Source organism: Corythoichthys intestinalis, chromosome 15 (genome assembly GCF_030265065.1).
Source record: "Corythoichthys intestinalis isolate RoL2023-P3 chromosome 15, ASM3026506v1, whole genome shotgun sequence".
Taxonomy (NCBI): Eukaryota; Metazoa; Chordata; class Actinopteri; order Syngnathiformes; family Syngnathidae; genus Corythoichthys; species Corythoichthys intestinalis.
The window spans coordinates 11,417,918-11,442,500 of NC_080409.1; the positions used below are offsets into that span (position 1 = coordinate 11,417,918).

Below are 24,583 nucleotides of genomic sequence, written 5' to 3' on the forward strand. Positions count from 1 at the left end.
GAACGCCCCAAAATGTACAGGAAGTGACCCGTAATTAATGGGTCATGGGTTATAAAGGTGAGAAGGGTGTGGAGGAAATATGTTCCGGCACACTAGGACTGTCCCAAACGATTAATTTCCTCCCGATTAGTCAGCAGACTGTTTTTACGATTAGTCGACTAATACTTTTTATTTACTAATTTAGCAATGAAATTTTTGTTCACGCTTATTAGTTTACAAAAACATTTTGGAACACTTAATTCTTTATTAAAGTACATATAAACATGTAAATAACAACAATTAATCACAAGAAAACGATTAGGTCAAATGTTGATAGCATTTACTAGAGCAAAAGAATGGAATGTAAACAGATTCAGAACACTGACTTCGCCTTTCCAACATTATTCAAACAATTCTTTAAAAAATATATAGCAATATTATTATAGTAGCTATACTACTATATATAATAGTATTATAATAATTATAATAATTATTCATTGCCAATCATATGTTTCATAATGGATGTCATTTTAAAGCTATTCTTAGTGTAGAATCTGAATTCTGCTGTATTACAGCATTTACATATTATGGTATTAATTCTGAAGTATGTGGGATTAACTCCGGAAATCGTTATTTAGATGACGAACATGACATGCTTTTATTTTGAAATGTTCACCGAAAGTACGTTCATTCTTTTCGTCATTGCTTGTGGCGTCACTAATAGATTTTTTTTTTCTTTTTTTCGTTTGCAAATGCCGATTTTTCATGTTTGAATTGTCACCTTTTAATCTCAAGTTTGCGTTTTGGAGAAGACTGCCAATGTTTTATAGCAGGCTAAAGTAGGTTGTCTTTTTTTCCCCATTAGTCTCAATGTAGCAATGCTAACGTACAGTGTTTAATATGGATGTGTTTCCGTATTTTGTATGTCTGAACTGTAATTCTACGGCGTGTTGATGAACAATAAACATCTGCGAAAAGAACTGGAGTCACGCACGCCAAATGTATGCACGCACGCACGCACGCACGCACGCGGTGATAAAACGCAGCCGTGAAAATTACCACCCTCATTTTTATTTACCTTGCGATAAATGGACTCATTGCATATCGCCAAAGGCTTAGTAACTTCAATAAAACATTCGTTCGTGAGTCAGATGAACTTAAGACCCCCCACACCCCTAGACAATTCACGCGGGTCACCCTTTTGGACTTCAAAATGGCAAATTTCGCCGAAAAGTGAGAGATTTTCACGTCTGAATAATTATTTTGATTATTTCCTGCCATTGTCAATGATGTCATATTCCCTTAAACTGGAAGGATTTGCCGTGGATGCTCATCTTTCAATGCCATTGACGGCACTAGACATCCAATGGACTAGCACCGTCAATGGCAGTCTGTAAGTTCCCTTATCATTCATTTTTAGACTATAAAGCGCACCTGACTATAACCCTCTACCCACCAAATGTGACATGAAAACAGCATTTGTTTATAGATAAGCCGCACTGGACTATAAGCCGCACCTGTTCTCACTGTATTATGGGATATCTACACCAAAAATATTAACCGATAACACTTTATTTGACAGCGGCATCATACGACTGTCATAAGACCAAATGAACCACCATGAAGCTTTGAACCAAGTGGCTGCAAAGCTTTATTGCTTCATTTGGCCATCACTGCTCCCTTCGGGGAAACAGACAACCTCTGCTGCCATCTGCTTTCAACACCGTTGTTGTCCAACATGCCTCCTAGCATGCATTGCAGCGCTACAGATGTAAATAACAATCAAAATTCATGTTCTGTGCTCATCATTTATTCAGTTAGTGTTCCACTTGTTACATTAATTCAGTACTTCTCAAATAGTGGGGCGCGCCCCCCTGGGGGGGCGCAGCGCGATTCCAGGGGGGGCGCATGTGACCTCGGGGAACATGCTTTTTTTTGTTTTTTTGCCGTACTGGAATAAAGTGTACTTGCACATCCACTCAGTAGGTGGCAGTGACGCTCTCATTTTCAGAGTGCGCGCAGTATTTTTGAACTAAGGAAGAGCACTCAGCACACACAGAAAACAGATATGAGGAGCAGTGTGCCACCGCCGTTTTCGAAAGCCGTTTTCTGACCGGACTCACTCACGCAGCGACCCACTGTCTTGTCCGGTTCTCACGTCGCCGCCCGAGAAGTGCCATTTTCGGCTTGGGATCGTCACTACGACCGCCCTCACCAACGGTTCTACCTCAGCCGCCGAGAATGCGCTTTTTTCGTGCCGTTTGCCTTTTAGCTTTGACTTTTAATACAGTGGGTGATGAGGAAAGACCACTGTTTACTGTGTCTTAAAATAATTATAGCGGACAGCCAGAAGCCAAATCAATTAAGATGACACTTAAAGACATTAGACCCCTATCTCATTGATAAGCCGCTTGATTGTTTTTCAGTGAAAACGTGCCGAATATTGCCAACAATCGTCCTGCTTTGTCAGTGTTATATCAGTAAACCAGTGAGCATTGATAGCATGCTCATTGCAAAATAACTCCACACCATTGCAAAGGAGGTAAATACTTTGAGCAGCAAAAATAAAAACTGTCCTGTCCAATGACACTTTTTTCTTTTATTCAGTTTTGTTCTTTCGTTCAAATTTTTTTTAGCATATTGTCCTCCTGAGTGAATGTTTCTAATGAATTTTACCTTGTTATTATTTACTGATTTTATTTTTCTGTATCAAATGGTCAAAAATGTACATTGAGTGTATTTTTTACAGTTTGGATGTGACTTTTTTTAAATTCAGGCAAATTGATGCACGTCAAGTCTTCTCTGTTATAAACAAAACAATGTTAATAAAGTTATACTTTATTATAAGTTGATCTATGTTACTTTTTTTTCTTTATTAGAAAAAAAGGACACAATGTTAGGCAGATGCGCATTTATAATAATAATTTTATAGACAAATTATACTATTTACAGTGGCGGCAGAGAGTTTGGGGGGGCGCGAAACATTTACGTCTTCCTTGGGGGGGGTTGACAGAAAATAATTGAGAAGCACTGCATTAATTGTTAGTTATGGGATTTGGTAACACTTTATTTGACAGTGGCACCATAAGACTGTCATAAGACAATCATAAATATGACATGACACTGTCATGAGCATTAATGAATGCTTATAACAGATGTCATTTAGTGTTATCCAACAAATTATCTCACTTTTGAATGGATGTAAAAGATCCGAGCTGGACTTAAATGGAGTTAGTGACATAATTTGCTGGATGACACTTATGCTAATGACAGATGTCACTGAGTAATACCCATGATAGTGTCATGTCATAATTATGATTGTCTTATGGTCTTATGATGCCGCTGTCAAATAAAGTGTTACCAAATACCATAACTAGCAATTAATGAAACAACTACTGCAATAACTGAATAAATAATAGGCACAGAACATGAATTTTGATTGTTATTTACATATGTAGCGCTGCAATGCATGCTAGGAGGCATGTGTTACATATTAACCCAAATAAATTAACAAATAAGCCACACTGGACTATAAGCCACAGGATCCAAAATGAAGGAAAAAAGTGGCAGTTTATAGTCCGAAAATTACGGTATTTGGCCAAAAATAAACTAGTCTGGCCCATATGAGATTTAATTACCATATATGTGGACCGCAAAACCAACTAATGAGTTTGACACTCACACTTTAAGCATTTATAAAACAATACATTAACTGACCTTCTCATCTTCTCTGTACTGCAGCCGTATGGAGTGGTGAGCCATACATAGGAACGTGATGATGAAGTAAACTAACGCAAATATGGCGTGCAGCCACAGGAAGCTGTCCCTGCGCGACCAAAAAAAAACACTGTTATACTGCGAACTATCCATTTCATGGTTTATACAAGATGAGCTGTCAAGCACACAGTGTTGGACTTACTTCGCGCTAACATTAGCCAGTGTTGTTCTTCCGAAGTTCTCAGGGCTGTCTCCTGTAAAAATAACGAAACATGACAAAGAGAAACATTTTAATTGGGCTGAAAGGAAACCTCCTCATTTGGGTGAGGCCACCTTTACTATTTTCAGAGACTTTGCGAGCGATTTCATCATCCGAGCGACATTTCTAACATTTAAAGTTACTCGTTCTTAATTTGGTGGCTCTTGTTGCTATGGCAGTGTGTCAGCTAATGACTGTTTGTCTAATGGCTGCTCTGTGAGATGGCAGTCAGCAGCAATAAAGCGGCTGTGTGGACTACGCAGCTCAGCAGAGACCCCAAAATGGATGCCGTCTTCATCTTATTTTAAAATGCCTTGCTCAACATTTCCGATAAAATAAACACAACTGCCAAAAGGCCTTTTCACTGCCATTTAGCAACTGAGTTGGTGCGACCCCCGCCCTTTGATGCCTTCGTGTGTACAGTATGTTGAGAGGAGAAAAAAAAGGAAAAATCTACTCATAAATCTATTTTGGAAACCCTCTGAATTGACTTCATATGCACTATGCATACTAGCGATACGATACGATTTGCGATACAAAGCTCCCGATAACGATATCACAATATGGCGAGACAACAATTATCGATAAATGGGTCAGAAAATAATTCTACAATATTTTGCTAGAAAAGTAATAAACAGAAAAATTACGCCTGCAAGCAGGACTGAACGGGCCCTCGAAGTTTGGCACAACTCGGACGTCACGCAGGTCAGGGAGGTGACAGATCGTTCCCCTCTAGACTCGCCTCTTTATTAAGTAAACTCTTAGCGGGTTCCAGACGGGCTTTCACCCCCGTCCTCCCTGGTTCTCACGATTTCAGGAGAGGATGCTTTCAGTGCTTTCTTCTGGTAGCTAAGCGACGGTACAAATGAACGTGATGGAGTCGGATAGCGGCTCTAACCTTTTCGAAACGGCTGAAATTAATGAGTGGACTGGGCACAGACTTCATGTAGCAATCATTATGTCGCGTTATTTGGTATCTCTGTGTGATTTCTCTGATAGCTTTCATGATCGTAAAGCACTCAGCATAAAGTATAATCCAACAGTAAAGCCTATATATATTATGACAGTTTAATGGCCACAGCTATTTTTCTGTATGTGTTTGCTTTATTCTGCCATCATAAAATCTTAAATGTTTCATTGGCATCAGAGCAATACAGCTTTTATCTGGTTGTGTCTGTGTGGGGGGTGCATGTATTAAAAAATGTTCTGGAAAAAAAAAACCTGAAACCTTGACGTAAACACTTGTGTTGAATAATTATGTCACAGCAGCCATTACCAATAAGTTGTCTGAAGTGTACTGTTAAAGCTGCAAGTGATTTGTGTTAGAATGACATGTTTGCACAGTCGTCATATTGATAATGTACATTTTTCAAGTCATACAAGCTGTTATAAATGTTCACACTAGAATTCTTATTGTTTATAAAAAAAAATTTAATACCTAATGTTTAGACTGCATGTGCAATTGTTAAATTGAAAGCTGGTAAATAAATTTAACGAGAAACTTAATTTGTATTCCATGCATTGATTCAAATTTTCATATTATATAACAGTCCGCTTGGGCGAATTTATCGTCATTTATCGTTATCGAGGTAAATCTGCTCAATTTATCATGATACGTACTTAAGGCCATATCGCCCAGCCCGACAGTACGGAGCTGTGCATTCATGCCCTTATTCAAAACCAAAATGAATCTTCAAATTGGGCAAATTCGACCAAGTGTGCCCAATTCCGTGGCTCTACAAGTAAGTCCCTGAAAAAATCTACTTCCTTTTAATGGCGGACAAAGGGTCGTCAACGCAACAGACAGAGACATGTGGACATGGGGCTTAAAATGTAGTATAACAAAAGGTCTTGAATCTACAATGGCCAACATGAAACGGACAGGACATGTGTAAGTAAAAAGAGTGACTTTTTGTTGCCACTAGTTGGCGCTGTTGGGTTGATGCAAATGACCCCTACAGGATCCTTCAGGGTGTGACGCTCACTAAACATGGGAAGTTTGGTGCAGATATGTTGTGTTATGACTGTTCAAAATTTGTGGCAAGACAAAATGGCGACAGCCATTTTCACTTTCCTGTTTGGACCCCTCTGCTTCAACAAAACCTCAATATTTCTCATCAGACACCTGAACACATGTTTTAAGGCTACCCTGATGCAGGTTTGAGGTCAATTGATTTTTTTTCTTTTACCTTGGAGGAGGAGCCTGTCTTGTGAAAATGGGTGTTTCCTGTCCCCACTAGGGGGCGCCAGGCCTAATGGGTAATATTTCAATGCAGCCGTGTTCAGGCTGGGTATACCTCTCACACATGCCAGATATGAAAAAGACTGCACCTTGTATCAGGGAGTTATTAGCCATTTAATGAATTTGGCATGTTGCCAAAAAAATGGCCGACTTTGGCACCCCACCCAGGTCAGGCTCGTGAATAAAAACACCATTTTGACAACATAAGATCTCATATGTCTCATGAACTGTCTCACCAATTTTGAGCAGGTTCCAACTAACTCCCTAGGCGCCAAGGTCTTAAATGTGCACCCTGAAAACCAATAAAAATTTCACATTTAATCCAAAATACCCGATTTCCTGTTGGGTTTGGAATATGGGTGCAAGAGACTTTTTAAAGCAGTTTTGCATAAGGTATCCACTCCCCAAATTTCATCGCTCTACGATGTTGAAAAAACCTAACAGGAGAGGCCTTTTTGAAAAATTTAAGGAGTCGTCACTGAGCCATTTTCTTAAATTTTTTCGCGACATTGCAAAATTACTAAATTTACGCAAAGACGCATACATGTGCAAAAACTTTAGTGATTTTCGAGCATGTTCAGGCCTCCAAATTGGCCATTTTCATTTGCCCTGAAAAAAGAATTATAATCCCGTGCATTACAATAGGGCTCTCGCACACTTGGTGCTCGGGCCCTAACAAGTTCTTTTCATCCTTCTGTGAAATTAATTGAATTTTAACCTAACAGAAGTCTAGTTCATTTGAAGGGGATTAGACTTGTACAGTGGTCAATGGCAGCAGATGAGTTGAATTTAGGCGTATTTCAGGTCATTTGATGTTGATTTTTAATCACTGCTGTAACCCAAACTCAACAGGAACTGACCCATAAATTGGCCCAAAATCAACTGGAAGTGATTTTAATTCACTTTCAGTTGATTTTGAGTACTTTGTTCATTTTGGGGCATTTCTGGGTCACTTCCTGTTGATTTTGGGCCATAATTGGGTTACTTCCTGTTCTGTTAACCCAAATAAACAGGAAGTAATCAACATGAAGTGATTGTCAGTCACTTCCTGATGATCAGAGCTAAGACAAGAAAATATGACAAAACGTATGTAGCGTTTGGCTGTGACTAGTACAGGCGAGACGAGGAAAGACCAATCTGTTTATCTGTCTAAAAATATTTGCAGTGGACAGCAGGAAGCCATATCAAATAAAACGTCACTTAAAGACATTAGACCCCAGTCATATTTAGAAGCCGCTTGATTTTTTTCCCAGCGAAAACGTGCCGAATATTGTCAACAATCATCTCGCTTTGTCAGTGTTACATCAGTAAACCAGCGAGCACTGTTAGCATCATATAAGGTGGCATACCAATGCCTGTAGCAAAAATGAAACTGTCCCTCTGTCCAATGACACTGTCGTTTTTGTTCAATTAAGTTTTGTTTTTTTCGGTCAAATTGTCTGGTCTATTGTCCCCATGAGTTAATGTTGCTAATCAATTTGAATTGATTATTATTTATTGATTTCATCACATTTTTATTTTTCAGTATTAAATTGCCCAAAAAAAATGTACCTTGAGTGTATTTTTACAGTTTGGATGTGACTTTTTTCTAATAATTCAGGCAAAGTGATGCACTTTCTTTTCGGTTACAAATAAAACAATGTTAATAAAGTTATAATACCTTATTGAAATTACTTTTTTTTTCTTCAATATTAAAAAGGTCATAGTGTTATGCAAAGGTGTACCTATAGTAATAATAACTTCATAGACAAATGATACTATTTACAGTGGCAGCAGAGAGTTTGGGAGCACGAAATGTTTACGTCTTCCTGTGGCGGCGGGGGCAACAAAAAATAATTGAGAAGCACTGTGTTAGAGACAAGTGACAAGAGCTATATGGACTCCGAGGCTAGTATGAGAGCACAAAGCTGTCAACACAGAGTAGCAAAGACGTCTGGAATTTGACGTATCGACTCACATGCTACAGCACTGCAGGGGGAGAATTTTCACTTGCATCGCGTAACATAAATAGTGCTTGTATTGTATCGATAGGGCCGTTATAGAATGAGAAAATGTAACGCGTTACGTTCGTATTACAGCAAAGAGTAGTTTCGTCATGTAACGTAACGAATGTTAATTCCAACACTGCCCGAAACATTTTTAATCCAACATATAAGAGCCAAAATACCCAAGAGATTCCCGGAGAAGTTGATTGGTAGGATCACTGCCAAAGACAGCAGGCACACCACGGTCATGAGCAGGATGATGTGGCGCTGGAATGACAAATAAGTCACGGCATCGACGCCACACTTGCTGCGGATCTCCTCGTCCCTGCAGAAAAAAGGCGACAACTGCGTCAGAGGCAGAGCTGGGTAGTAACACGTTACATTTACTCCATTACATTTACTTGAAATTTTTTTGAGAAAAATGTACTTCCGAGATTTCTGGAGAAGAAATGCTACTGTTACTACTGCTACTTTGGGCTACACTACCTTTAATTTTATTCTACAAGCCCGAGCAAAAAGTATAGAATCACCAACCTCGGACGAGCACTCACTCAGACATTTTATCGTGTAGAACAAACTCAGATAAAAAGCTTGAAAAAAATAATGAAATAGTTTAAAAGTGCAACTCTTTATCATTCAGAAACACTAAAAGAAATGAATAAAAACCATTGTGGTGGTCAGTAAATGTTACTTTTATAGAGCAAGTGCAGGGAAAAATTTATGGAATCACTCCATTCTGAGGAAAAATATGGAATCATGAGAAACAAAGAAATAACAATCAAAATCCCACATCTCTAGTGTTAGTAGCACCACCTCTGGCTTTTATGACAGCTTGCAGTCTCTTCATCAATTTGGGGCCAACTCTCTTTGATTGCAGTTGCCAGATCATCCTTGCAGGTCGGAGCCTTACTGTGGACCATTTTTTCAATTTCCATCACAGGTTTTCAATAGGGTTGAGATCTGGGCAATTTGCAGGCCATGACATTGACTGGATTAGTCTTTCTCCAAGGAATGCTATAACAGTTTTAGCTCTGTGGCATGATGCATCGTCATCTTGGAAAATGACAAACACATTTTCAATTGAAGGCATAAGAAAGCTGTCTAAAATTTCAATGTAAACTTGTGCAATTATTGAAGATTTAACTACAGCCATCTCCCCGGTGCCTTTGCATGACATGCGGCCCCTTATCATCAAGGACTGAGGGAATTTTGATGTTTTCCTCAGGCAGTCATCTTTGTAAATCTCATTTGAACAGCACCAAACAAATGTTCCAGCATCATCACCTTGTCCAATGCAAATTCTTGACTCTTGACACCTTGTCCATTGCAGATTCTTGACGAGGTGAAACCGGAGTCCCCGAAGAAAACCCACACAGGCACGGGGAGAACATGCCAACTCCACACAGGAAGGCCGGAGGCCCAGATTGTGAGGCGAGAACTGTGAGGTGGACGTGCCAACCACACGGCCACTGTGCCAATTGGTTTGTAATATTATCGGTTTAACACTGAAAATTTGAGGAAAACTTTGCATATCGATTTACAGTGTGTGCACCTGAATCTTCTGCTGGTGCCACTAAAATTTCAAGTTAGGGGCCACTGTGCTTCTAGTAAAAAAATCTTAGTCTGGAGCCCTGCTATGAAATGCTAATTTTTATTTTTTTTTAACAATGCTCTTAACAAATTGTTCAAACGCATATTCCCACAAAAAAAAAACAACTGCTAAATATACTTCTAAATTACGAATGCATAAACAATCATATTAGCTAAAAAAAAAACTTATAACCTTATGTTGGTCTTAACAGGGAGCAACTTGATTCAGCCATGTTAGATGAGTCATGTCAAATTCCAATAGAGGGCAATGTATCACCCCAAATCAATAAAACTAAATGCAAACACTTTGAAAACAAACCATTACAACGCCAATCTAATTAAATGAATCCTCGAAGCAGCAAAATTTGATTCGAAGCCTTTTTCCAATCAAATTACTCAATTTAATCGATTAATTGTTGCAGCACTAATTGTAAGCAGTTTCTCACAACTTTACTCATTACTTGAGTATATTTTTAATTGAATACTTGTGGTTGAGTACGTTTTTGAGATGAGTACTTTTATTTTTTTCAGGAGTAATCTTATTTTGAAATAACGTTACCCTTATTTGAGTCAAATTTCTGGCTACTCTACCCACCTCTGGTCGGAAGGGAAAGCCCAAAAATATTAAGGGTTTCTAAATAGAAACACAAATGTCAATCAAGATGTGTGCAGGTATTGTCTATTCGCGCTCATCCAGAGCAAAGCTGTGGCACCACTGGTTTGGTGGTGACCAGACAGGAAGTTTGGGAAAACCGAGAATATAAAGTACAATTAAAAAAAGAAGAAGGATGCTGGTCTCACAACAGCCCACACACACGAGGAACTTTCAGGGTGGCTTTACACATTTCCCAGGGTTCTCAGAGTTGGCAACTAGCACGAGAGCTAAAACAGGCAGCCAAACCCCACCGTAATACCGTGGAAATGACTTTTTACAACCTGGAATCTGTTATGTCAGTCAGTGTCCGGCAAATATTCAGTGGGAAACCTTGGCACCAGTGGTTATAGGAGCCAGACTTATTTGTTTTTGCTTGTCAATGAGCGAGAACGTGACTTTAGATTTTACGATGACATCAGCTTTGAGGACAGGGAGTCAGGGGTGGATCTTGTAAAATATTTATAGAATTGTGAGAGGTGGTCAGGAACTTTTTGAGGGTTGGCAAATATTTCTTGATAGTATTCTTTGGACAATGATATATTCTGCGACGATTCGATTCAAAGGCCTTTGTTTAATTTAATACAAAATGAAGATATTAATCACAATCAGTTCCAATTTACCTAAAGGAATCAAAAATACAAGTCAGTTTTGATTTGTGTGACAATTTTGTTGATTTTAAAAAATAAAAAATGGGATACCCAAAAAAAAAAACCAACAAAAAAAAAAAAAACAATATTTTGTTTGTAAAATGTAAAAAAAAAATAAATAAATAAATAAATTATTTTTTTATTTTTTTTTACATTTCTATCAAATTACATTCAATTGTGCTTAACAAATCGATATACTCATCCACACGGATTGATTGTTACGTCAATATTGAATCAAAGATAGCTAAGAAATCATAAACTACGGTTCAAAAGTTTGGGGTCAAAGCGACCCCAAACATTTGAATCGTAGTGTATGTAGACACTACAAAATGGCACAAGTGACATTTACAAACTGATAATAAGAAATTTAGCTTCATACAGTGGGGAAAATAAGTATTTAGTCAACCACCGATTGTGCAAGTTCTCCTACTTGAAAAGATTAGAGAGGCCTGTAATTGTCAACATGAGCAAACCTCAACCATGAGAGTTAGAACGGGGGAAAAACAACAGAAAATCACATTGTTTGATTTTTAAAGAATTTATTTCCAAATTAGAGTGGAAAATATGTATTTGGTCACCTACTAACAAGTAAGATTTCTGGCTGTTCAAGAGGTCTAACTTCTTCTAACGAGGTCTAACGAGGCTCCACTCGTTACCTGTATTAATGGCACCTGTTTTAACTCATTATCGGTATAAAGACACCTGTCCACAATCTCAGTCAGTCACACTCCAAACTGCACTATGGCAAAGACCAAAAAGCTGTCGAAGGACACCAGAGACAAAATTGTAGACCTGCACCAGGCTGGGAAGACTGAATTTGCTATAGGTAAAACGCTTGGTGTAAAGAAATCAACTGTGGAAGCAATTATTAGAAAATAAAAAGACATACAAGACCACTGATAATCTCCCTCGATCTGGGGCTCCATGCATGATCTCACCCCGTGGCATCAAAATGATAACAAGAACGATGAGCAAAAATCCCAGAACCACACAGGGGGACCTAGTGAATGACCTACAGAGAGCTGGGACCACAGTAACAAAGGCTACTATCAGTAACACAATGCGCCGCCAGGGACTCAAATCCTGCACTGCCAGACGTGTCCCCCTGCTGAAGAAAGTACACGTCCAGGCCCATCTGCGGTTCGCTAGAGAGCATTTGGATGATCCAGAAGAGAACTGGGAGAATGTGTTATGGTCAGATGAAACTAAAATAGAACTTTTTGGTAGAAACACAGGTTCTCGTGTTTGGAGGAGAAAGAATACTAAATTGCATCCGAAGAACACCATACCCACTGTGAAGCATGGGGGTGGAAACATCATGCTTTGGGGCTGTTTTTTTGCAAAGGGACCAGGACGACTGATCTGCGTAAAGAGAGAATGAATGGGGCCATGTATCTAGAGATTTTGAGAGAAAATCTCCTTCCATCAGCAATGGCATTGAAGATGAGACGTGGCTGAGTCTTTCAGCATGATAATGATCCAAAACACACAGCCAGGGCAACAAAGGTGTGGCTTCGTAAGAAGCATTTCAAGGTCCTGGAGTGGCCAAGCCAGTCTCCAAATCTCAACCCCATAGAAAATCTGTGGAGGGAGCTGAAAGTCTGTGTTGCCCAACAACAGCCCCAAAACATCACTGCTCTAGAGGAGATCTGCATGGAGGAATGGGCCAAAATACCAGCAACAGTGTGTGAAAAGCTTGTGAAGAGTTACAGAAAACGTTTGGCCTCCGTTATTGCCAACAAAGGGTACATAACAGTATTGAGATGAACGTTTGGTATTGACCAAATACTTATTTTCCATTTCTTTAAAAATCAAACAATGGGATTTTCTGTTTTTTTTTTCCCACATTCTGTCTCTCATGGTTGAGGTTTACCCATGTTGACAATTACAGGCCTCTCTAATATTGTCAAGTGGGAGAACTTGCACAATTAGCGGTTGACTAAATACTTATTTGCCCCATTGTATGTTTTTATATTTTTTATGCTTATATATGGCGGAAAACACAGACAAGATTGAAAAAGTGGTTTCTGCTCTTGCACCCTTCTTTGAAAGAAACTGCTGTATTTAAAGCCAAAACAAATGTTGTGTTTGATAGAACAATATATCTATATGCTGCCATAGCAGATTCCTGGCGCATTAAGCCCCCGAACTATTTTTAATTTGTCCGTTTTACCCTGGGAACCCCCGTTTACAGACGTCACACAACCGCTTTTGTTTCAACCCAGCCATAAAACGAAGGTAATTAATTATATTTATTATTCAAAATGTCTGTCATTTTTAGCTTAGAATCATTAATTGATGTCTAATATTTCATTTAAAAAAAACAGAAAAAAAACGACTTTGTAAAATTATTCACTCGCATATTTTAAACTTTTAAACAAATTACGTCGCAATGAAAAAAATGGTGTCTGTAAAAAAGTCACGGATATCTACGTACCTCATAACTATTGTTTAATTGTATTTTTTGTTATTGTCGCATTTTCTCCGATATGTTAGATGATAATTAATCGAGCCAAACAAAGGGGGAAAAAAAAAAAAAGTTTAAAAGCCCAGAGTCGTGAGTTGAGCACTGTCATTACCCGGGTAATGACAAGCATGATGTTCCTCATTGCGTCCCGAAGACCGCGTTGACTGTGTTCGAGTTCCGCTTTACTTAACATATTTCAATAATCGGAATTTGGATGTTTTTGAATCGTTCTCGAATCTTCCACGGCCGAATCGCGAATAATCAAAGAATCGGAAATTTCGCACACCTCTAATATATACTATATATTAAATATACTTTTATATATTGTTATTATTGTTATTATAAGGACCCTCACTGACACCAACACTTAACTTATGGCAGTAAATGTCAAATTTAAGTTTTCATCGGTGCCGACTGGTGCGGCAACCCTATCTTTTCGGGTGGCAGTTTCCCCCCCATTGCCACTCTAGTGGATCTGCCCCTGCAGGGAGTCAAAGTCGAGATCAACTTACTTCATATGGTAAAGAGATGTGAGCCATGAACAGAAGCCCTAGAACAATAAAACATTCAGACCGTGAGTTTTGACAACAAAAAATTATCGTCTACCATTAGTCGTTTGTAAAATGATCGGCGATAAGGCAGAACTCACCATGTCCTTGGTTTCGGAGTCAGAAGGGCTTGACTCTGAGGGTGACTTCTCCTTCTCGCTCGGTTCTCCGTAGAAAAGGGACGTGAGGCTAAAGTGTGACGACGTTCAAAATGATAAGGGATTTCAACACGCATTAGAAAAATAAAACGATAACGTTTAAATGATTTTACCCCCCAGCTACTGAGAGTATTCTTAGGCGAAACCAACGGAAATCTTAAACTAGAATATATATGTTTAATTGGCAAGGGAACCATATATGATTTTTGTAAAATAAGCTGATCAAGAAAATGTCAAAGAAAATGATGATTATGCTTTTTAAGCAACATATGATTTGATGTGCAACAAAGGCCAGAACTGTGATTAAATTATTATCAACTGTGTTGCATTAAGTTTGTGAATCACTTACATTGATCTAGATTTTGAATGTCAACAATTATAAAATAAATAAGTACATGGGAAAAAAATAGCTCACGAATTGTCATTCAAAACAGACTTTTGGGGCTCAGGTGAAAAATGTGCAGCAACTCATCCATTTAACATCACCTATATAACCAGCAGAGGGAGCTAGTAGCTGACTCATGAAGACTGAATGGAGCGCCTGTAAGTAACGAATGTTGGTTGAACAAGGAGTAGACACAAATTTCAAGAAAAACATTGCTTCACCTGTCATTGTCCATCAGCAGAGCCAGGCGGCCGTAATCCCAAGCAGCTTTCCTCAGGCAGGAGAAGATGAGCAAAAGGAACTGGAAAGCAGAATTACGCAAGAACAAAAATTTGCATAAACACAGAAACGTAGTCATTAGACTTGAGTCATCAAATGATACTAATTCGCCTGAAAAGATTTTAATGATGTTGCTGTCTAATTTGTCCCAATGGTATACACTAAAAGGAGTTTGACCTCATAAAAACAAACAAATGGGGCCATTCATATTTCAAGGCTTTGTAATACCGTGAGGAAAATAAGTATTTTAACACCCCTACGATTTTGGAAGTTCTTCCACCTAGAAATGATGGGCAGGTTTGGAATTTTCATCGTAGATGCTTGTCCACTGTGAGAAACAAGCTAAAGAAAAGAAAATCCAGAAATCACAGTGTATGATTTTTTAACAATTTATTTGTATTATACTGCTGCAAATAAGTATTTGAACACCTGTCCATTAGCTAGAATTGCGAGCCTCAAAGACCTGTTATTCGCCTTTAAAAAGTCTGATTAATAAGGGGAGTGGAGGCGGACTTTTTGAGTCTGACTTTTTGACCTGTTTGAGAGGGTTAGTGAGATTTAAACACCTGTCCACCCCATACAATCAGGAAGACTCCAGTTCCAAACATGGTCAAGACCAAAGAGCTGTAAAAAGACACTACAGACAGAATTGTAGACCTCTACAAGGCTGGACAGGGTTACTGAGCAATTGCTAAGCAGCTTGGTCATACACTGCTGGGCAAAAGTATTGGCACCCCTGCGATTATGTCAGATAATGCTCAATTTCTCCCAGAAAATGTTTGCGATTACAAATGCTTTGGAACTAATATCTTTATTTATTTTGCTTGCAATGAAAAAACACAAAAGAGAATGTGAAAAATCACAAAAACAAAAATATTAAATCATTATCATTTCACACAAAACTCACGCAAAATGGGCCGGATATTATTGGCACCCTTTGAAAAATCATGTGATGCTTCTCTAATTTGTGTAATTAACAGCACCTGTTACTGACCTGTGGCACATAACAGGTGGTGGCAATAGCTAAATCACATTTGCAGCCAGTTAAAATGGATTAAAGTTGACTCAACCTCTGTCCTGTGTCTTTGTGTGTACCACATTGAGCATGGAGAAAAGAAAGAAGACCAGAGAACTGTCTGAGGACTTGAGAAGCAAAATTGTGAGGAAGCATGGGCAATCTCAAGGCTACAAGTCCATCTAAAAAAACTTCAATGTTCCTGTGTCTACCTTGTGCAGTGTCATCAATAAGTTTAAAGCCCATGGCACTGTGGCTAACCTCCCTAGACATGGACGTAAAGGAAAATTTGACGAGAGATTTCAACGAAAGATTGTGCGGATGGTGGATAAAGTACCTTGACTAACATCCAAACAAGTTCAAGCTGTCCTGCAGTCCGAGGGTTCAACAGTGTCAACCCATACTAACTGTCGGCGTCTGAATAAAAAGGGACTCTATGGTAGGATACCCAGGAAGACCCTACTTCTGACCAAGAGACATAAAAAAGCCAGGCTGGAGTTTGCCAAAACCTACTTGAGAAAGGCAAAAAGGTTTTGGAAGAATGTTCCCTGGTCAGATGAGACAAAAGAAGAGCTTTTTGGGAAAGGGCATCAACATTGAGTTTACAGGGGAAAAAACAAGGCCTTCAAAGAAAAGAACATGGCCCCAACAATCAAACATGGCGGAGGTTCCCTGATATTTTGGGGTTGCTTTGCTTCTTCTGGCACTGGACTGCTTGACCGTGTCCATGGTATTATGAAGTCTGAAGACTACCAACATATTTTGCAGCATAATGTAGGGCCCAGTGTGAGAAAGCTGGGTCTCCCTCAGAGGTCATGGGTCTTCCAGCAAGACAATGACCCAAAACATACTTCAAAAAGCACTAGAAATTGGTTTGAGAGAAAGCACTTCTAAAGTGGCCAGCAATGAGTCCAGACCGGAATCCCATAGAACACCTGTGGAGAGATCTGGAAATGGCAGTTTGGAGAAGGCACCCTTCAAATCTCAGAGACCTAGAGCAGTTGGCCAAATATGAATGGTCTAAAATTCCAGCAGAGCATTGTAAGAAACTCAGTGACCGATAACGGAAGTGGTTGTTCGCAGTTATTTTTTTCTAAAGGTTGTGCTACCAAGTATTAGGCTTAGAGTGCCAATACTTTTGTCCGGCCCATTTTTGGAGTTTTGTGTAAAATGATAACGATTTAATGTATTTTTCATTCTCTTTTGTGTTTTCATTGCAAGCAAAATAAATGAAGATATTACTGCCATAGCATTTGTAATTGCAATCATTTTCTGGGAGAAATTGAGCATTATCTGACAGAATTGCAGCGGTGCCGATACTTTTGGCCAGCAGTGTATAAGATCCACCGTCTTATTGCACAAATCCGATTTTTTTCGTGTTTTTCTGATTCGAGTGGGGCATTAACTTGACGGTCTGAACTTGACAAGTCATACAGAAGTGGACCATTTCAAATACTACATCACTTTCGTATGTGGTTTGAATCCGGTCTGGGCCACAGTTTTCCAGACTGTGGCTGCGGTCTCAACTGTCAAGTCTCCCAAATCGGAATTCATGCAGCAATGACGTGAGCAAAGAGTGAGTGCGGCAGGCAGAACGGTAGCGAGGTAGCTGTGCATTAGCATTAGCGCCTAGCTTGATCTCGGCTTTTACACAGTAGGCGGGCCTGACCAGAGTCATAAAAAATTTAAAATGAAGAAAAAGATAAGTTTCTTTCTGTGTGCCAAATGAGCAATATTTCAGCATTGCTTACATGGCCTTATGCCTTATGTGTGTGCGTCATGCATGCACAGCGCGTGCATGCGTTCTATCAATCCATATAAACTTGGAATATAAGACTAAACGGGGATTATTAATGTCTGTTATTTGTGTCCTCTTTTTGGAAATCAAAATATTATCATCCTGGAATGACGTACAGCTAGCATGTATAGTCATTTGTTTTGATGCTTCTGCACGTGTCGGACTGCCAGTTAGTGCGCATGCGCAATACTTGAACGGGCTCAATGGACAAAGGCAGTCTTGAACGGGCACGCTAAAAAAAACAAAAAACAGATAAGACAAAAAAATCGAAATTGTGCATTAAGACCTGCGGTGTGAACCTAGCCTTTGTTTTGTGTCACGTTTGCAATCTGCTTTTTTTTTTTCCTTTCAACAAAATGAAACAACTCGTTTTTGCCAGGGATTTTACATTGATACGAGTAAACTTCGAGGTAATCTCTCAATTGTCTTGCTTTGGTCTTCACGTCTGTGGGCTATCGGTTGTTTTATTTGGCTTTGTCTTGATGTGTGGGCACGCTCTCCTCTGATTCCTCAGATGATTTATTCTCTATGATGATGGAATTGATGCAGAGGCGTGCTCCTGCCACCTGGGGGGGAGCATGCTTTGACTCATACTTGTCATTAACAGACAGTGCTCAAGCCTCTGTGTTGCCTTGACAACCAGCCAGCGATGAAATGAGCCAATTAAATCGCGGAGGTGGCAGATTGAGACCGATATCGGAGTAGAATGGAACCTGACAAGGCTCGACGGCGGAAGCCAGTTAGCCTACAGCTGATTACTGAAGCCTATTATTATCTGACAAACTGGAAGAAAATATCATCGTGTGCACTTGTAAACACTTTTTTATTCCAAGGGGGGGGGGGGGGGGGGGATCAATTTAAAATGTCACTGTAATTGTTACGGCAGTAAGAAATAGGGGCGAGAAACTGGGTTTCTTATGATACGATAGGATTTGCAATGCAAGGCTCACAATAATGATGAGCTCATGATATGGCGATTAAACACTTATCAGGAAATCATTCTAGGATATTCAACTAATAAACAGAGAAACAAGCTACTTTCATCCTTCTGCTGTCAATTGGAATGAGCTTATCACTCGTAGACGTCCAATCCATTTGAACTCGGCGGGCGGCAGCTAATGAACGAAAATTCATCCAATTGCCAAGACATTTACAGGCCACTTTCTGCTCCTTTTAGGGCATTTACAAGTTACTTCCTGTTGGTTTTGAGTCACTTCCTATTCATTTGGGGACATTCTTCACTCACTTAATTTTCAGTAACCCAAAATCAACAGAAAACGACCTGAAATACCCCAAAATTAAACTCAATGGCTGCCACTGATGGCGCTAGACATCCAATTCATTTTGACTGGATTGGACGTCTAGCGCCGTCAATGCTCTTAAAACCAGAGAATTCACAGCTAGTTATTTGTGGACATTTACAAGTCAATTCCTATTCATTTGGGGACATTCTTGAGTCACTTCTTTTTCAGTGAACCAAAATCAACAGTAAGTGACCTGTAAATTCCCCAAAAAAACAACAGGAAGTCAACCGTAAATGCCCCAAAATCAACAGGAAGTGACCGAAAATCAACAGAAAACGATCTGAATTACCCCAAAATAAAACTCAAATGGCTGCCTCTGACAGCGCTACATGTCCAATTCATTTTGACTGGGTTGGATGTCCAGCGCCGTCAATGGTACCAAAACCAGAGCGTTTTTTTCTGGGCATTTACAAGTCACTTCCTGTTCATTTTAGGGCATTTAAAGAGCATAAGACATGAGAAAAAAAGTCTTAAATGGCATTATTATGTGAATTAGAATCATATTTTGAGACGATTCGACTATATACAACAATTTAGCAAAGCGCAGATGACGAGAAATTAGTCTTTTAATCTGCTGATTAGCCACGCCTACCATTATAGGGCTTTAGCGTCCCCAACAGGTGGATGACGTCAGCGGTAGACTGGGCTCATCGGTTTTACTATTCAGCCCACTGAGGGGGAATTATTCAGAACGAGGAAAACGCGACGAAGAGAGCCGCAAAACGTCATTGTTTCAGTCTCTCAACTCCAATATTTTTACAGGATATTCTTTTTATCCAAGTATTTATCCCCAATAGCTATATAAATGGCTTGAGAAGGACCAGTCAGCCCGTCGAGGGGGAACTATTCACAACGAGGAAAACGCGACGAAGAGAGCTGCAAAATGTCACTGTAAGTATTTTCCCCAATTGCTAAATAAACGGCATGGTCATGACACAAATAACAGTCTTGTGCTAAATGGAATATGAAATAACAAAAATTCATTTATTCAGGACGACATGGCAAAATTACTCCATAATGGTCAAAACTGTCGACTTCACCTTTACTGTCGCACCTCCCGAACGATATTTTATGACACCTAAATCGGACATACTGTATGTCATTTCCCTTCCCCGGCTTTGGAGAATGTAAACAAACCAAAAGGCGTGACAGCTAGCCGACATGCTAACCCGAACAGAGTGATGTTTCAAAGTCTTCGAAGCGGAAAATCACACATAACTCGCCTGGATTATTTGACATTATGACTGAGTTGTCGATTGTCTTCGCGGATCGGCAAACCGCCCGGCGGAGAGCAATTTACAGTTCGTTCCCCGGAGGAGGGTGGCTGCAGTTGTTGTGCAGCTAACGTGCTAATGTGCATGAGGAGAGCTTTTTACATGCCTGTCAATGATCAAACTAAGTAGTCCTTTATTTAAAGAAAGTTTGTAGTGTTTACTTTGTAATAGCTGCATTAATATTTGACATAATACTAAACAAGATGTTTACTCACTTCCTCCTAAGTCCAATGGTCCCACTGTAGTCGGGCTTGTTTTGGCCAATATCCACGGTGAATGGGAACCTTTTAAAACTCCAAAAAGGCGCATACGCCTCTCCCTCATACAGAATGATTTTTCTGCAGCCGTTTGGCTGGCGTGATGCGAAAAATAAACGTATTAATCCGCAAAATCAACTGAATCCTTCGTCCTCATACACAACAGTACGCTGTATAGTGAACATCACACATCACAGCGCCTTCCTCCTCAATGCAAGACCGAAGCCGGAAGTCACTCATTTTCATGGCGCGGGATTCAAAAAACTAAATAAACATAGCGATCGCTTCCACACACATCCAAGCGGTCCATATCATTCAGGAGCATAAAATATCGCGTGTATTATGAAATAAACATGCTTTTTCGTGTCACATGCACTTTAAAGGTGAATTCCTGCTGATTCTTAGACACTTCTTAATCATTTGGGGACATTCTTGAATCACTTTCTTTTCAGAAACCCCAAATTAACCAGAAGTGACCTGCAAATGCCCCAAAATAAATAGGAAGTGACCAAAAATCAACAGGAAATTATGTTAGATGCCCTAAAATTAACTCGTTGCTTAGTATCGGCTGCTGCTTATGGCACAAGACATCCAATTCATTTTGACTGGATTGGACGTCTAGTGCCGTCAATGTTACTGAACCCAGAGCGTTCACAGCCAGTCTTATGTGGGCATGTACAAGTCACTTCCTATTCATTTGGGGACATTCTTGAGTCATTTCCTTTTTAAGCAACCCAAAATTAACAGGAAGTGACCGGTAAATGCCCCAAAATCAACAGGAAGTGACGGAAAATCAACAGGAAATGACGTGAAATGCCCCAAAAGGAACTCGTTGCCTGGTACTGGCAGCCACTGATCGCCATAGACACCCAATTTATTTTGACTTAATTGGACGTCTAGCGCCGTCAATGGTAATGAAACCAGAGCATTCACAGCCAGTCTTTAGTGGACATATACAAGTCACTTCCTGTTCATTTTAGGGCATCTAAAGTTACTTCCTGTTGATTTTAGGTCACTTCATATTCATTTGGGGACATTCTTGAGTCACTTCATTTTCAGAAGCCCAAAATCAAAAGGAAACGACCTGCAAATGCCCTCAAATCAACAGGAAGTGACCCGTAAAGGCCCCAAAATCAACAGGAAGTGACCAAAAATCAATAGGAAATGACATGAAATGCCGCATAATGAACTCATTATCTGGCACTGGCTGCCACTGATGGCCATAGATGTCCAATCCGTTTGAAGTGGGAGCGGATTGGATGTCTAATAGTGCTAAAATGTACCATGTTTTAATTGTTTCAGTCATATTGATATTGAAATTTGGTCCAACAATCTGCCCCAAAAAATCCCCCTTATTGTGTTTCGACCTACTTTTTTAACACAAACTAAGGGTGCAACTAAACGTGAGTATATACGGTGTTACTTATATCATACTGAGCAGCCATATCCTCAATGAAGTTCCATTTCTAGTTGCATAGTTCTCATTAGTTTTGTTAATCTTACTTTAAAAAGTAATTAATTGCAGTTACAAATTACTTCTCCCAAAAAGTAATTGAGTTAGTAACTCAGTTACCTGAATGTAAGAGTAATTAGTTACTATGTATGGAAGTCATTTAAAGTTGTGAATCAGCCATTAAAATGGTTAAAATTGCTCCCGTTATTGCATTTGTTACCTCCTGTCCACTTTCGACATGCGCAAGTTTTAAAACTGTTTTATCCTTCAAAGATAGATTCAAGTCAAGATTTGCGTATTTAGGAGTATTTTAGATTAAAAAAAAAACAAACTTAGATTTGCTAGGAAGGTTCTCTACAACAGAGCCTTCCTGAGAAGTCTACTGCTTTAAGATGGCAGCTGTTTACTAACGCCAGCGAGTCTATCATTTCGCATCTAGTTCTCTATAGAGCCTACCCACGTACCACGTGCTCGCTGTATGGTTCCGCCCACTTGTCCGTCATTTTGACTCTGTATTAGCATTGTTTTCAATTGATGGCGGAATTTAAAATGCATTTCATGGAAGACCCGGTGCTTTCTGATGCCGCAAACTCACTGGATCTGTTGCATCAAAGGCGTTATGAGGAAAAGCTTCATTCTATACAGTCGCCAGATCCATATTTGATGCCCAAATCGATGTTTTTCGACCCACTGTCTTCGCCCTGTCTGCCTGACATCTGCTACGCAGATATTTACAATTATCTTGTCCACACTAAATCAGCCTATTCTCACGAAAATATGAAAAACTTCAAGAGCTTGGAGGCTTATAAATACTTCGTTGCTGGTTGGGTGAAACAGGTCCTCGTCCACGAAAATTCGGCAGGAATCTATCTTGTGCTTGGAAAGGTGAGTTACGAAATTTTCAATTCAAAATCTTTTGTTATTGCTAACATCCACTGTCAAGTCTAATGTATTTCATGTCGTTTGTCAATGGAGTTAAGGCTTTTAATGTTTATATGGTTTAGCGATAGCACTCTCACTACATACATACGTGTATGTTGTCGGCGATTAGCCTAGCAATGATCTTAATTGTGGTTATTTGTCAGCCCCGTAGACGAGGCCAGTTTCTTTCACTTGGTACCAGCTGAATATTATTCAAAAAATAACGATGGTGGAAGAAAGGGAAGTCACAAACATCTTGAATTTGAAACTATGTCGTACTACGTTGTATGTTGTCGGCGATTAGCCTCGCAATGATCTTAATTGTGGTTATTTGTCAGCCCCGTAGACGAGGCCAGTTTCTTTCACTTGGTACCAGCTAAATATTATTCAAAAAATAACGATGGTGGAAGAAAGGGAAGTCACAAACATCTTGAATTTGAAACTATGTCGTACTACGTCGTATGTTGTCGGAGATTAGCCTAGCAATGATCTTAATTGTGGTTGTCAGGCCAAAACCCTCTAAATATATATTAAATGCATCTTACCGGATATAAAATGACTACTACATAGTCTGTGGTGATTTTTTGGTGTTCAGTTTTCACGTCGAATTGCAGCCGTCCATTTCGCTCTCCTCTTTGGATCCCTCGGAATACGGTAAAACTTCAAGTCTCTCCTTCCATCTTCTCTGTTAGTGCAACCAACAGCCACACACGCCTTCACCATTTTGATTATTAATGTTAAGGAGCAGAAAAACACGCCGTAAATAGGAGAAATGTACGTAGCCGTAACAGGTTAACACTATGTTTTGACGGACAAGTGGGCGGAACCATACAGCGAGTACGTGGTACGTAGGTAGGCTCTATACATGTGCTAACGCCTCCGTGTCTGTCATTTCGCATCTAGTTCTATACACATGTGATATCTACCGTTGCATCATGTGGGCGTAGTTTGTAGGCTATCGGCTACAGTTAGATATTATTGGAGCCACATAGCATCGCGTTTGCAACAGCGTCACAACTTCCTTCCTTCCTTCCCACTCACGCGCTGCTTTCTCATCTTCGTGAGTCCGTGTCTCTCAGACCTTTCTCACGTCATTCAACCAATGTAGCAACGCATACTAACGCACGCCTTTACATCCTCAGTAACGGTAACGGCGTTGCCAAGATGAGAAAATAATTAATTAGATTACTCACTACTGAAAAAAATAACACCGTTAGCAATGCCGTTATATTCTAACGCCGTTATTAACAACACTGGTTATCCTCTTTTTCCAGTTGTTCTTTGTATCATTCTACGGTAGCCTCACATACAAATACTCCAACAAACAAACAAACAAACAAACATAAAGGCACATGTAACCCTTTAGTTGCTCTCTTAACAAAAGTGAAATGTTTTTCACTTTTTCAGGTTCCACCATATACATATGTCATCATTGTCAAACTAATTCATTAGTTAATTTAATTCCATAAGCAGTAATAAGTACGAAAATGCTCACCATCCACAGTACCACGTTGATGGCCAGGACCGTGGGTATCCCTCCAAAGGGGAGACCCTGGAGGACACTGCTGCGAGAGTGTGCCCGGAAGCATCTCTCAGCTGTGCCGTTGTCATTGCCTGCCAAGTCCAGGAGACCCGAGACATTTGGCACCA

At 39.7% G+C, this 24,583-nt stretch overlaps 1 protein-coding gene across 2 annotated transcripts in view; it reads right to left on the reverse strand.

Moving 5' to 3' along the window:
- tmem63c (transmembrane protein 63C) overlaps positions 1-24,583 on the reverse strand; it is a 95,940-nt gene that overhangs the window by 36,813 nt on the left and 34,544 nt on the right. For both annotated transcript variants that reach the window (XM_057859656.1, XM_057859655.1), the window contains exons 2-8: positions 24,429-24,583; positions 14,854-14,933; positions 14,191-14,278; positions 14,054-14,091; positions 8,365-8,507; positions 3,899-3,950; positions 3,697-3,805 (exon numbers count right to left, since the gene is read on the reverse strand). The exon at positions 24,429-24,583 is cut by the window's right edge and continues 71 nt beyond it. In XM_057859656.1, coding sequence (XP_057715639.1) covers positions 3,697-3,805; positions 3,899-3,950; positions 8,365-8,507; positions 14,054-14,091; positions 14,191-14,278; positions 14,854-14,933; positions 24,429-24,583 — 665 coding nt within the window. The remainder of the gene's footprint in view (positions 1-3,696; positions 3,806-3,898; positions 3,951-8,364; positions 8,508-14,053; positions 14,092-14,190; positions 14,279-14,853; positions 14,934-24,428) is intronic.